General features: G+C 39.2%; 1 protein-coding gene across 1 annotated transcript in view; it reads left to right on the forward strand.

Moving 5' to 3' along the window:
* The window catches only part of FHIT (fragile histidine triad diadenosine triphosphatase), a 516,263-nt gene that overhangs the window by 368,697 nt on the left and 135,087 nt on the right, over positions 1 to 12,479 (forward strand). Inside the window, exons 4-5 of the mRNA XM_054280974.1 lie at positions 10,856 to 11,001; positions 11,879 to 11,908. Coding sequence (XP_054136949.1) covers positions 10,856 to 11,001; positions 11,879 to 11,908 — 176 coding nt within the window. The remainder of the gene's footprint in view (positions 1 to 10,855; positions 11,002 to 11,878; positions 11,909 to 12,479) is intronic.

Genomic DNA, 12,479 nt, shown 5'->3' on the forward strand with positions numbered 1-12,479 from the left:
TTCAGTTAAGCTGCTAGTTTGTCTTCTTCATTCCCGTGTTCTTGAATATTGCAGGAGTTCTGGATGAGAGTATGAATTTATGTACCGTGCATGGCGGAGCCATTCAGCAGAGCTGGGAACAATGTGCATTAATGACAATAATAGCATTAGAACAGCATCTACAGAGGCAATCATGACACAGGGCCCTGTTGTCCTTATCCAAGAGAGCTTATTATGCAAGTGAAAAACAGGAAGGAGACCTACTTTCTGATTCCCCCCTCCTTTACAGCTTTCATTGTCTCGGGTGCTTTGTAAGCTATGTTTTAGCATCTCTGCTTGAGTTTTATTTTGTATTAAAAGGAGTGCTCTGTACGGATAGTTTCGTGTTGAAGATGTACTCCACATCTGTTTTACATTTTCTCAGCCCTTAAGTATGACTTTCTCAAAACTGACTCCCTGGCAGGTGAAGAAAAATGCACCTTTGGGAGCATTTTGTCCTGACACACACCCTCTCTTTGAACCTTCTCATCGACTCCAGGCTTTTTGTGTTAAAGCAGGTATGAAATAAGTTGTCAAAATTAAGTAGCTAAAGAATAGTGGCTTAAAATAATTTCTTTTCATGTTGAGCTGCCTCTTAGTCTCTGCTTAAATGATATACAGGGTCTTTGATATTTCCACCCCACCTTTCTACTGCAGCTGAGTGAGGGTTGATTCCCTGCTTAGCTGCGCTTGTGGTTTTAATCCCCAGAGACATAAACTACAGAAGAGACTATTGCTCTATCCCTTTTCCTTCTGAAGTACCAGTGTCAGCCCCCACTTGCTTTCCCTTGTTTACCCTTTCAGTGTCCTTGTCATGCAGCTGTCAATGTTTGCAAGGGTCTCCTGACACACAGAGGGGTGTGTGTGCACCTGGGCCTCTCTGGTGAATGCTGCAGAACTCCTGTGGGTGCTAACAGGGCTGCTCTCTGTAGTCCTGCTAAACAGCAAAGAAATTTAAATTTACAAAGCCAGTAATCAACTCTCTTACTTGGAAAGTCATTTCTCTACTACATCCACTTCAACAGTGGCCAATGCAGTAGAGATGCACATCCATTATCATGGACTTTGCAATTTTAAGATTCAAAGGAAGTGATGAAAATACACTGGGACATTTATCACATCAAAGATGTGATATTGCAGGGCAGAGATATTATAGTTTGTCTCTCTGTCATGCATGTGTTATGAATGGCTCTTTCACAAGGGAGACAGAAGATTCTGTAATTTTTTGCACTGTTCCTAAAGATGCTGATGCTTTAACAGAGGGCTAAGCCATACCTGCAAGGGGTGTAGTAATTTAGGTTCCTCCTACTCTCATGGAATTCTTTGAGGAATACTTAGTGTAAGATAGCCTGAATTATCCAAATTCAGTTTTCCAAAACTCCCTGTTATTCATGTTTCTCATTATCTATAAATTACATTCAAAATTGCCTTAATTACCTGAAACCTTGGTTATCCAGACATATTTGTTGTCCCCTGTGATGCTCTGGTAATTGATCTTGTACTGCATTGCTCCAGCTGATGCTTCAGTGGTTACAGAATGAAGGCACTGTTGGTCTGGATGTGCTGCTACAGGTTTGTCTTTCTCTCAGCATAAAGTTGGTGCAGAGCTACAAAGAGTACATGGGAAGCTCTTAATCATTGCATTGATAGGTATTTGGAGAAAGTAGAGCTGTTTTCAACCTCTTCAAGTCTAACAGGACCTTCCTTGACTTAACTCTGGAGGAAACAGAAGAGGATGAAATGAAACTTCCGAAGCAGTACTTCAAAACTGCCAATAAAGATCTGGCTTTTCACAGTTCCAGATGCACCGGTTTACTCTGGTCAAACCAATTTGCCTTCAAAATTAGGTGAGAGATATCCCAGGGTGATTCACCAATTATTAATCTGATTAATTTACTACTGTCACCCACCATAGATGCCCAAAACAGAAAAAATATTTTACTTTTGAGTGCCATAGACAAAAATGTCACTAAATGCTTATAGTTTGTACAGAACCTTAATTCCCACATTATGTGGTATCTTTCTACCGTGTAAAATCTTGTTTCCAGGAAAACTTATTGTCTGGTATATGGCATCCAATAAATTTCAAGAAAGTAAATTTATCATAACTAATATTTAGTAATTAGTTATTCCCTCATTATAGCTCCTGAATCATGACCTAGAATATAGCTTCATAATGATCACCTTAGTTTTTGAATATGATGGTGCTGCAGCCTTAATTAAGACCAAATGCTGAAGCATTTTCTCACAATATTCTCAGGTGGAGGGGTTGGATCACAAACTCACTTTCTCTGTTTGAAATGAGGCATTGCAATGGCATGTTAAAATGTTATAATTCCAGCAGGGTTATTTTGGTAAATTGAATTTTTCTGGTGGCGCAGGTCATTTGGACAAGGCTTGTAGCTGCTGAGTAGCTTTGCATGAACAAATCAGTTACTATGACAAATGCCATCACTCCAATATTTAGACCAAAACCATGATTTTTGACTGGTGCACCCCAAATGTTGTTTGGTCTCTGCTGTCAGCTTTGGGTGTGGCTGTTTATTTCAGTGGTCTTGTACATTTATAATTGCTATAGGGGCATTGATAGCTTCATGTAATTGTGACCAGTTTTGTCATCCATTTAGAAAAAGGATGCATCAACTGGAGCAATAAAGATGTATTTCTTAGCTGGGATGGGCTGCTGTACAGCAGGATTTCTTTACAGGATCCCAGAGCACCACAGCAGTTAGAGATGACATCCTTCTATATTGGAATTTCTGCATTTCTGTGTTGGTCCCTGGTTATTTATTGCTTTTGGGCCTTCCAAGATCAGAAGCTTGCTGTGACTCTAGGAATGTGGTCGCGATTCCTGTTACAAATGTAAGTTTAAACCTTGAGTAAATTTCCACCAGATGGGACTTGGATCAGAGGTGGTTTCTGAGCCACAAAGTCCCTGAGCTGCTCTCTCTGTGGTTCCACTTTGGTACCTGCTCCTGCCCCAGGCTGTCCCCGAGGCCAGGACCCAGCAGAAAAGGACAAATCCTGCAGTAAAATACCACTTGCTATGAGGAACTGAGCTTTTAGTTGACCTACTTGACATACCCTAAAGGCATTTAAAGGGAATATCAAATATATGAAAGACTTGTTTAAATGAAAAGTGAGCAGTTCTGAATCTCACATTTCCCCACTGTGGCCCTGTGTCTTGTGGAGTCACTGTACTTTGTGTAGCAGGACTTTGTACTTTGCTGTGCTATCTAGCAAGATTCAGACTATAACCCTTATCTATATTTAAATTAATAAGCCATATCTATATTTAAATTAGATGTATTGACTTTTAAAAGTAATGTTTATTGTTCTTTTCTTGGAACTATTGCATGTTTCACTGACATGAAAAGTTATTTTAAGTCCTTTCAGTGGGGTGAGAAGATCAAGTAGAATAAAAACCCCTCTGTATAAAAGCTGCAATGTGGTCTTCAAAGAGTGTACTTCTCATAGTGTGGAGAGATCCATGTCAAAGATTTGCAGTGATTGTTCTTTGTTCTAGTGGAACCACTAGTTCTCTGATATATTGCATAAATCTGATCTTCTGCATTAGTGTAAACATGTACTGAGCTGCCTTATCAAGATCAAATTGTTTAGATAATTTGTCTTATCTTTATGGCTTTTTTTTATTAATGCTAATATGTAGCAGAGCAATATATAAAAAAGTTGTATGTGGGTTTAATAGTCTGAAGCAATTTTTAAGTTTTCATTGTAACTTTATTGCATTTGCATTGGTTCTTAATCATCTTTATTGTTCAGAGTTGTTTTTTCCCAAACTAGCAAACTCTGTGAGGTACTGCTATTTCCCATATTGTACCAAGGCACTCCTCTAACATGTATTTAAATACAGTTCTACATGTAAAATCCATTAAAGAGTTCTCCTTCATGCTTTCCTATTATGAGATACTTACTCTTGATCCAGACACCTCCACAGATTTCCTCCCTAAAGTCAGCCCCTCCATCTTTCTGAATAAGGCTTGTTCTGGGCTGGGGGAGATGTCAGGTTTTGCATTGCTACAGGTTTATGGATGTCCTTATTATCTGGGTTTACTGGGAACTGAATGGGTGCCTTGACATATTGTTGCAATGAAGCAAAATATGCATTTGATTAATTTTTAAAGGCTTTTTTGATGCCCTCTGTGTGTACAAGTGTGTGCTACTTCAGTGTTCTCTTCCTTCCTAACTCCTCCTCTAAGCAGCATCTCTGAAACCATTATTGTTTTCCTCACACAGAGAAATTGCTCCCATAGCCTTCAAAATTTGAAGAATTGTTCAAGGGCAGAAAAAAGATAAATGACTGGCAGTTGTTTTTCAGTTATATTAATTTTATTAGTCATGCATTCTCCTGTGTTTTTTCAGAGCTTTGGGATTTCTTTCTCTGAGCAATTAGAGCTTTTTGAACAAAGCAAAGTTCTGCTTAGATGCAATGATGAATTTAATACCCCTGCCCACACTCCTCAGCTGAATCTGGAGACATTGTGGTGGGTTTTAGTACCTGAAGCTTTGTCTGTGTGATTCTCTCTGCTTGGGGCTCTTGATGCAAATTCATGTAAAACAGTGTAAGAAGAGAATCATCCCTCCCTCTGCCCCCCACGGCACATTATTTCTGCATTCCCATCAGCCTAGGGGTGTGCAGAAGGGTTCTTTCCTGCAGATGCATGAAATAGTTGGAAATAATCATTTATTACAGTTTTCTGCAGCTGGTTCTCCCAGCCCCTGAGCTCCCAGCACCCCCCCAAGGCAGTGCCCTCCCTGCTCACTGAGGGCTGGGCTGGTTCCCGCGGGACATCTCCCATCCCCACCCAGCTCTTGGTACCAAGAGATGGTGGCAATATCCCATCTGCATTGATCCCAAAGTGAGCACAGCCGCCATTCCCAGGGCAGGAGGAAATCCCAGTTGGGGGCTGCTCTGTGAGTGACTGAGGTGTGTTCAGCCTGGAGGGAGAGCAGAGGCTGCTGGGCTTTAAGTCACTTACCTGAGCTTATGAAATGCATGCAGGAATATTCTCTATAGTTCAGGACAGTTTTTTTAATGAAAACCAGTTAGTCAAAACCGAAATATCAATGAAAAAGTAGTTTTTGAGGTGTTTCCCAAAATTAAATCATTAAGGAAAATTTTGAGTATTAACTAAAACACTTTTTATGTAAAAACTAGAATGCTAAAAATACATGTTTAAGACTTCTTAAACTTTTGGAGATTTTATTTTAAACTTTTAGGGATTTTATTTTGGAGATTTTGACTTTTTGTCATTAAAATCTTTTGTTGTTTTTGTGGGGAGTTTTGGTTGTTGTTGTTTGCTGCTTGGTTGTTTGGTTTGCTGTTGTTCTGGTTTGCTGTTGTTTTGTAGATGTTGACTCTTGCACTCCCTCTTGTGAGAGGGAAGACTGTTTAATGAAATGGGAAATGTTTCTATTCTAATGTGAGCTATGAATTCCTGACTGTGTGAAAATAAATAATCTTCCTAAGTTAAAAAATTTTATAACAAATGGTATAGAAAGCTAACAATATTGGTGAAACCCAGGAGCTTCATAAAGTAGCAATTACCCTTTCACTTTCAGATATTTTGCCTTTTTTCCCTTGTATTTTGTTCTTTTAAAGCCTCACATATTAAGAAAACCTGTCAATTTTAATGTTTTTAAGTGGCTCCTCAAAAAGACAAAGAGAAAAAAAAGAACTTTATTCCTATTGTTAGAGTGTCAGTACCTGGAGAGCCTTTAATTTTTTCCTTTTTAAAGCTTTGAATTGTTCTGTTTGAAGTTCAAATTCAGGAATAAAACAAGAGTCAAAACTGAAAGTATGTTTCTATATAGCAAATTAATGGACTTAACCAGGAAAAAGCTGTGTTTAGCTCTAAAGCTTGTCACATAAAAGGAATTGTAACCTCTTTGGGATTTCTTTTTTTTGGTTTTCTTTCTTTTTTGACCCCCCCAAAGGCCATTTTTCCAACATTTCAGAACTACAGAATGTGTGTACCTTGATAGTTATGTGTGAAAATTTATAATAGGCACTTTGTGGGGTTGAGTGGAGTCCCATTGAAGTGAACAGAGAGCTTGGCCTAGGCTTTAAATACACAATTACAATAATTTAAGCTTCTGAGTCAAAATCTATATAAAGCAAATAAAAATTACTGCTGAGCCTTTGAATTTCAGCCTTCACTCTGTGGGAATTAGTGGAAGGAAAATTACATTTGAAGTGGTCACCATGCAGATGTTGGCCAGGAGTTTTGATTTTCTCGTAGAATTTGATTTTTCTCTCTCTGATCAGCTCAAAGCCAGCGTGCAGTTAGCACGTGCTCACTTTTCAGTCATGCCCCAAAATCCTCAGGGTGAGCACATCCTTCAATCCACAAATCCAAGAGGGATTTTTCCAACACAGATTGATTTGTGTATGCATATTCAGGTGTTAGGGAGAGAAAGAAGGCTGTTGAGAGACTTCTGCAAGATTTAGAGAGAGAGAAACAGTTGTTACAGATTAAAATAAGGTGCAAAGGTTTTTCACTCCCTAAAATGGAGAAGCTGACATATTAAATTGCATGTACTCTGGTGATGTGGACTGACTCAGAGAACTTGAAGGAAATAACAGCTGTGCACATCAAAGCTTAAAAATAGAAACTTCATCAGTCAGTAGCAGTTCAGAATGAATGAAGAAATCAAAAACTTATTAATTACAGTGCTTAGAGAGAGGAAAGCTAAAGTTCAAACTTTCTGAAGTTAGAATGCTGTCAGCAGTGCTGCAGCACGTCTGTGCTGGGTGGCAGCACCTTGTCCTGCTGAGCCACTGTTACAGGGGGCTCTTGGACACACACAGGCACCTGTGGCCATTTCAGACAGCCCAGGAGGACTCAGGGGTCCCACCTGAGTTATGATGTTATGGTGTAGGGCATATGGGAGACTCCTGTCCTTCTGGAGTGGCAGCTGGATACCCTGAGGCATCTCAGATGGGAGTGGATGCTTCAGTCTAAGGAGTAATTGCACATAAACATAAGCACAGACTCACTTTCTGTCACATTTTAATACATGATCACCTGAAGTGGTTTCATAGCAGGGTTTGCAGTGGGTTATTGTAGAAAGCAGTGAACAGTTTATCTAATTTTAAACTTAGTAAGAATTCTGAGGTGAATAGAACAGGTGTACAGCTTAAAATCAAACAAGGTATAAAATTAAAAACTATCCTAGTGTCAAAAACTTTAGTTAAAAACTATGATTTAAAGTTGCAGTGGATGGTTGTTTTCCTAATGACCTCGAATTCATGAATTCATTCTAACATTTTCCTTTTAATATATTCATAGTTAAATATAACTTGAATGTTGTCCTAATTACATTCTCATGTTAATGTAGCTCTGATTCAGAATTTCTATCATTATTCTTTGTAGAATTATTTTGAAATGATGGAAAGTTCAGAGAAGATGCTCCATTCTATGATTGTGCCTTTGAATTATTTATCAAATTCCGAGACAGAAATATAGCTAAGATCTAGTTTGGGTTATAAATGAGTTTTGGTAATGTAAGGAGGAAGTGCAAGTCCTTTTTGAGGAATGCCACAGGTGCAGCATTAGGTGCTGCAGGAGCACTGGGGGCCCCACATGAGCAGAGATGTTCTTGGTTAATGAGAAACCTCCACTGCACCAGCTGGCAAGTGCTGTCTAAGCAGATAAGACAGATGATGTATGGAAGAGGAGAGACGAAGAGAAATACAGAGAACTTGCAAAATGGCAGTGCAGGTTAGTGATCAAATTAAGAGAAAATCTGTCCTGTCTTGGCCAGAACCAGCCATCGCTCCCTCTGCAATGAGCCATGGAAACAAAAGCTCTCCCAAGAACTGTTTGCCTCACGTTTTCCACAACCCATTGCAGTGGCAAACAGCACAGTGCTAACATCAGATTGTAGAAACCAGCATTAATGCAAAAATTGTGGCTGTGGCCCTGAGCTAAGTAGAGAACAAACAATTGCTGGTGAGGCGTGCGCGAGTCTGAGAGGGTGAGACGCTGCTGGGGAAAACTCGAAAGGAGAAAAGGAAACTTGTCTTAATGTAAGCAGCAGTTTTGCTAGAGGTAAGTGAGGGGAAATTCTTCATTTATAAATGGTTCATTGAGCCATGATAATAAAGCAGTGCTGCAGAAGAGGGATAATTATCTACTTAAGTATCAGATGCCCTAAGGGTACAAGCTTCCCTTCTCTCCTTTGGAAAAATGAACTCAGATTAAATGAATGTCCTTTTTCCTGTTTTAGTGTTGACATGGATTTCCTTCTTATGAGTAAAATTAATTAGTTTTTCTATTCCTTTATTCCTGGTATGGAAATCAGGTCTGCCAATCAACTTTGCAGCTCTTCCCTTGGGCCCCAAGTTTAGCCAATAGCATCATTTATGGATGTTCTCTGTACAATGCACTGGGAAGGCACAACTGAATTACAAGGGGTTTACTATGCCTGGTAATTTACCAAGGGACACAGAATTGCAGGACTAAAACTCCACAAAACTAGGGGTTTTGTATCCAGCCAGGATTGTTTTGTTTCCAAGTACCTGCTTTCTAAATATATTTTTCTCCTTTCTTAAATGTTAATAACATAAGCTGTAACAAGCAAAAAGGAAAACAGGGGTGGCATAGCTGATTCTGTACAAAAAACCCCTGAGAGACAGATTTTCAAAGCAGATTAGCACCCACAGCTGGGACCAGTCTCCTCCTGTTCTCTTGGGAGCTGCTACAGGTAGAGCTTGCTCAATTCTGCTCCCACTATAGCAAATATCCATTACAGACTCGTCTGTTCTCATCTGGATTTAGAAAAATGATCAAAACCTGCCACTACATCTTTACTTTGAGAAAATGTCTGGTTTTCTGTCCTATCAGAATGATAGGTGTGATTCTTATAATACAGCCTTGGTGTATGTAAACATGTTGTCTCTGTGCTTATGGAAATAATTGATCTTTCACATGTATTAATCTCTCCTTATTTCAAATGTCTCACATGGTTCTTGACAATCAGGTTGATGTAACCTTTTTGTGAACCTGTTAACTGCAGAGCAGCTCCTAGTTACCTTTCCTGGATTATACAGAATATTCCTGAACACCTGCAGGCTTCAAGATGCAGTAAAAATAGAGATGACTGTAATACAATGGCATGGAACTTAATTTTCTTCAAATAGTCTTTTGAATACTTATTTTAATACTGGAAAAAATAATTTTCATAGCCTTTGGTCATGAAAGTTCAAGTGATGTTAAAGGTTACTTTAAGGTCTTCAATCTGCAAATTCTATTCTGTAAGTCAGCAAAGAATCCTGTCTGCAGGGAATTGAAATGAGAATCAAGTACTTGCTTGTTGGATCTACACAACTGAGGCTCTGCTAAGAATTCTGGACCATATTAATATGCTGCATAATTGACTTTCAAGTGAGGAATCATAGCAATTATTAATTACTGTGAACACAGCAGATCAGATGACTGTCAGCAGCATCTGTGTACTTCCATTATTTAGTTTATAGCTTCATTTCACTGACTGTCAAATCATAGTCACCGAGGTAGAATTAAATCAAAGTATATTTACAGGATTGTGAACACTGTGCTTAAAAAGAAATAGTCTTAATTATCTTAATCTATTTTAAAAACATGTTATAGTTACAACAGGTGAGCATTCCTTGTGAATTGTAAATAATGTGTATAAATAAGTGAACTGCTATGATCAGCATAGTGCCAGCTTGTCATATTTAGGTGCCTAAAATTAGAGGTGTCAGATCAAGATTTTCAAAAATATATATCACATATGGGGAAAAGCATTGTAAACTGCTGTCTCAGACAACACATCCAAAGCCCTCTTAAATTTCTTTGGCTTTCCTCCATTTTTAATCACAAAAGAAAATGTCTCTGGTTTTCACAGGAGATAAATACCAGCATTTCTCCATTGAGATGGTAAATTTGAGTCTGTGAAAAATCTGCTTTCCTTTTAAGGTCTCAGTATAGCACAAAAGCCTTATTAATTTTATCCATATCTGAGGGGTTTGAGGAAAAGAATTCTGAACAGAGCATCATACAATTCCCTGTAATGAGCCCTGTGTTTCTGATGCTCTTGCTGTGTCACCAGAGAGGAAGAGCTCAGGCGATTCAAGGGTGATCAGAACCAGGTTCCAGGCTGGGGATTGAGACTGTTATGTCTCGGGGTCTCTAGCTGGTCAGAGTGACGCTGAGAAACATTAGAAAGTCTCTTTTCCTAGCCCAGTGGTCAAAGAAGGAGTCGGAGCTCTTCATTTCTCATTCTCAAGGTTGTTTATTATATCTTATCTATAAAATTCTTTCTCCTGACCCACCGAGGTCCGCTCAGCAAGACAGTCCGAGGCACTCTGCCTTTCCTGGGGTGGTATCTTTTTATACTAAAAACCACATGTACAATATTTACAATAACTTTCCAATACCTATCACCTATGTTAGACAGTGAGCTTCTACTCTAAACCAATCTATAAGTGCCAGCATCACAGCAGAAGATGGAGGCCAAGAAGAAGGAGAAAGGCAGGACATGCCCAGATTGCTCCATCTTGCCCCCTGAACCTCCGTTCTAAAAACCCCAAAAATCTATTTTTCCACTCTGTGATAAATTCACTATCCTTCTACTTAAACTTTCATGGCTTGTAATTCTTCCTATAAAGGTTGGTAATTGTTTTTTCCAAGGGCTAAATCAAAGGCACAGGGGTCTTGGGCTCTGTGGCAAGGTCTCTGAGCTCCCTGACAGGGTCTCGAGTCCTCCAGGGCAGCCAGAGGAACATCCTGGGTTCCCACAGTTCTGGTCCACTCAGCTTTGTGTTTGAGCCTTGACATGGCCCCCTCAGATGTCCTTGTGTGTCCCCTGCGGCCGGTGGAGCGTTTCCGTGACCTGCGTCCCGAGGAAGTGGCTGATTTGTTCCGTACGGCGCAAAGGGTCGGCAGCGTGGTGGAGAAACACTTCTGTGGCACCTCTCTCACCTTCTCCATCCAGGTTGGTAAAACAGTCAGCTAAGAAAGGTTTAATGGTTTGTTTTATCAAGCTTTCAGCCTTTTTCCCCAGCCCAATCACAAAAGGAACTTCAAGTGGCATTAAATGCAAAATAACAGCAATAACCGACAAGAAGCCAAATAACTGCATTGCAGTCTTCCAGATTTGCCATTGAGAAATCTAAAGAGGAAACCAGTGGGAAAGTGCGGTTAATTAATTACTGCAAAACCTTGGATAAAGCCAGCAAACACTCTCAAATGCTGTGCTTGTTTGTGAGTATTTCAGGAAATATTCCTCTTTCAAAGAAGTGTTGGCAGGGTTGAACTCTAGAGAAGGCAGCCACAGCCCCTGTTGCACACACAACCCACTGCACACACTGGAGATAGGTGATCCCTCCTCACAGATATTTATATGCAGCAGAGAGCTGTAGCCATGTAAATACATTATAAATTCTGACCTTTCAGTTGTTTGTGCTGGGTGTTTTTGTACCAAAAATGAACTCTGTTTAAAGCAAACCAGGAGACTAAGCCCATTCATTAGAATCAGAATTTAAGCAAGCACAGTTTGATTAAATTCTTACTTCCGTGTGTGATTTTATGTTCACAAGGATCAGAAATCTATTGCTACCTATTGAAAAACATAATCTGAAAAAATGAAAAATAGAAACTGTTGTTTTTGTGATATGAGATAGTTTCCCTCTTTGCTGGGGTTTCATATGAAAAGAAGCTTTGTCCAAAGACTTAGTGTTGAATAGTCCTCAGGAAAAACATGCTAATTTAACAGACTGTAATTGATGTAAATGATTATTGAGTAAGATTTCTGAAATCCTGTGTGATCCTTGTTATATCCTCTAACCTGAGACTTTTCCCTTTGCTTACAGGATGGCCCTGAAGCTGGACAAACAGTGAAGGTGAGTGCTCATTATGCAGAATACAAATTAAGACACAATTATAGGAACTAATAAAAGATCAAAGCTCGTCATCTGCAGTGCATTGCTGTAGTGTTACTTTATCCTTGAGATCAAAAAATCCCAAGTGTACAATAGCAGTAAATACTTTTTATTGAAATTGCACTAGCTAATGTTTACACGTTTGCTTCCTGGACAAAAATTTTCAATCAAGAAAATATCTTTTCTATGCTGCTGGGTGTATTTATGCAAGGAAAGCCTCATGAAAAAGGCATCTGGTTATGTTTTTTGTTTGTTTTATGGAGAAAATATTGCCCTTCCATTCAGGATCTCTTTGTTTTTCTGTTTATTGCCTAATGAGTTGTAGCTAATTGTAGGAACAGTTAAACTGAACCACATTATGAAAATATACCTTTTGTCTATGCTTTCTCTCAGTGTATTCATATCACATTCTTGTTACTGAAGTTCAAATGTAATGGGCCCAGTGAAGCTAAAACCCAGATTTTAAGTGTACTTCCAAAAAAAAAAGGTGGGAGGGCGGAAGGGAAGAGAAGGATTTATGATTATATTCTCC

Source organism: Melozone crissalis, unplaced genomic scaffold (assembly GCF_028551555.1).
Source record: "Melozone crissalis strain CALT ecotype California unplaced genomic scaffold, PUWL_Pcris_2 ptg000029l_1, whole genome shotgun sequence".
NCBI lineage: Eukaryota > Metazoa > Chordata > Aves > Passeriformes > Passerellidae > Melozone > Melozone crissalis.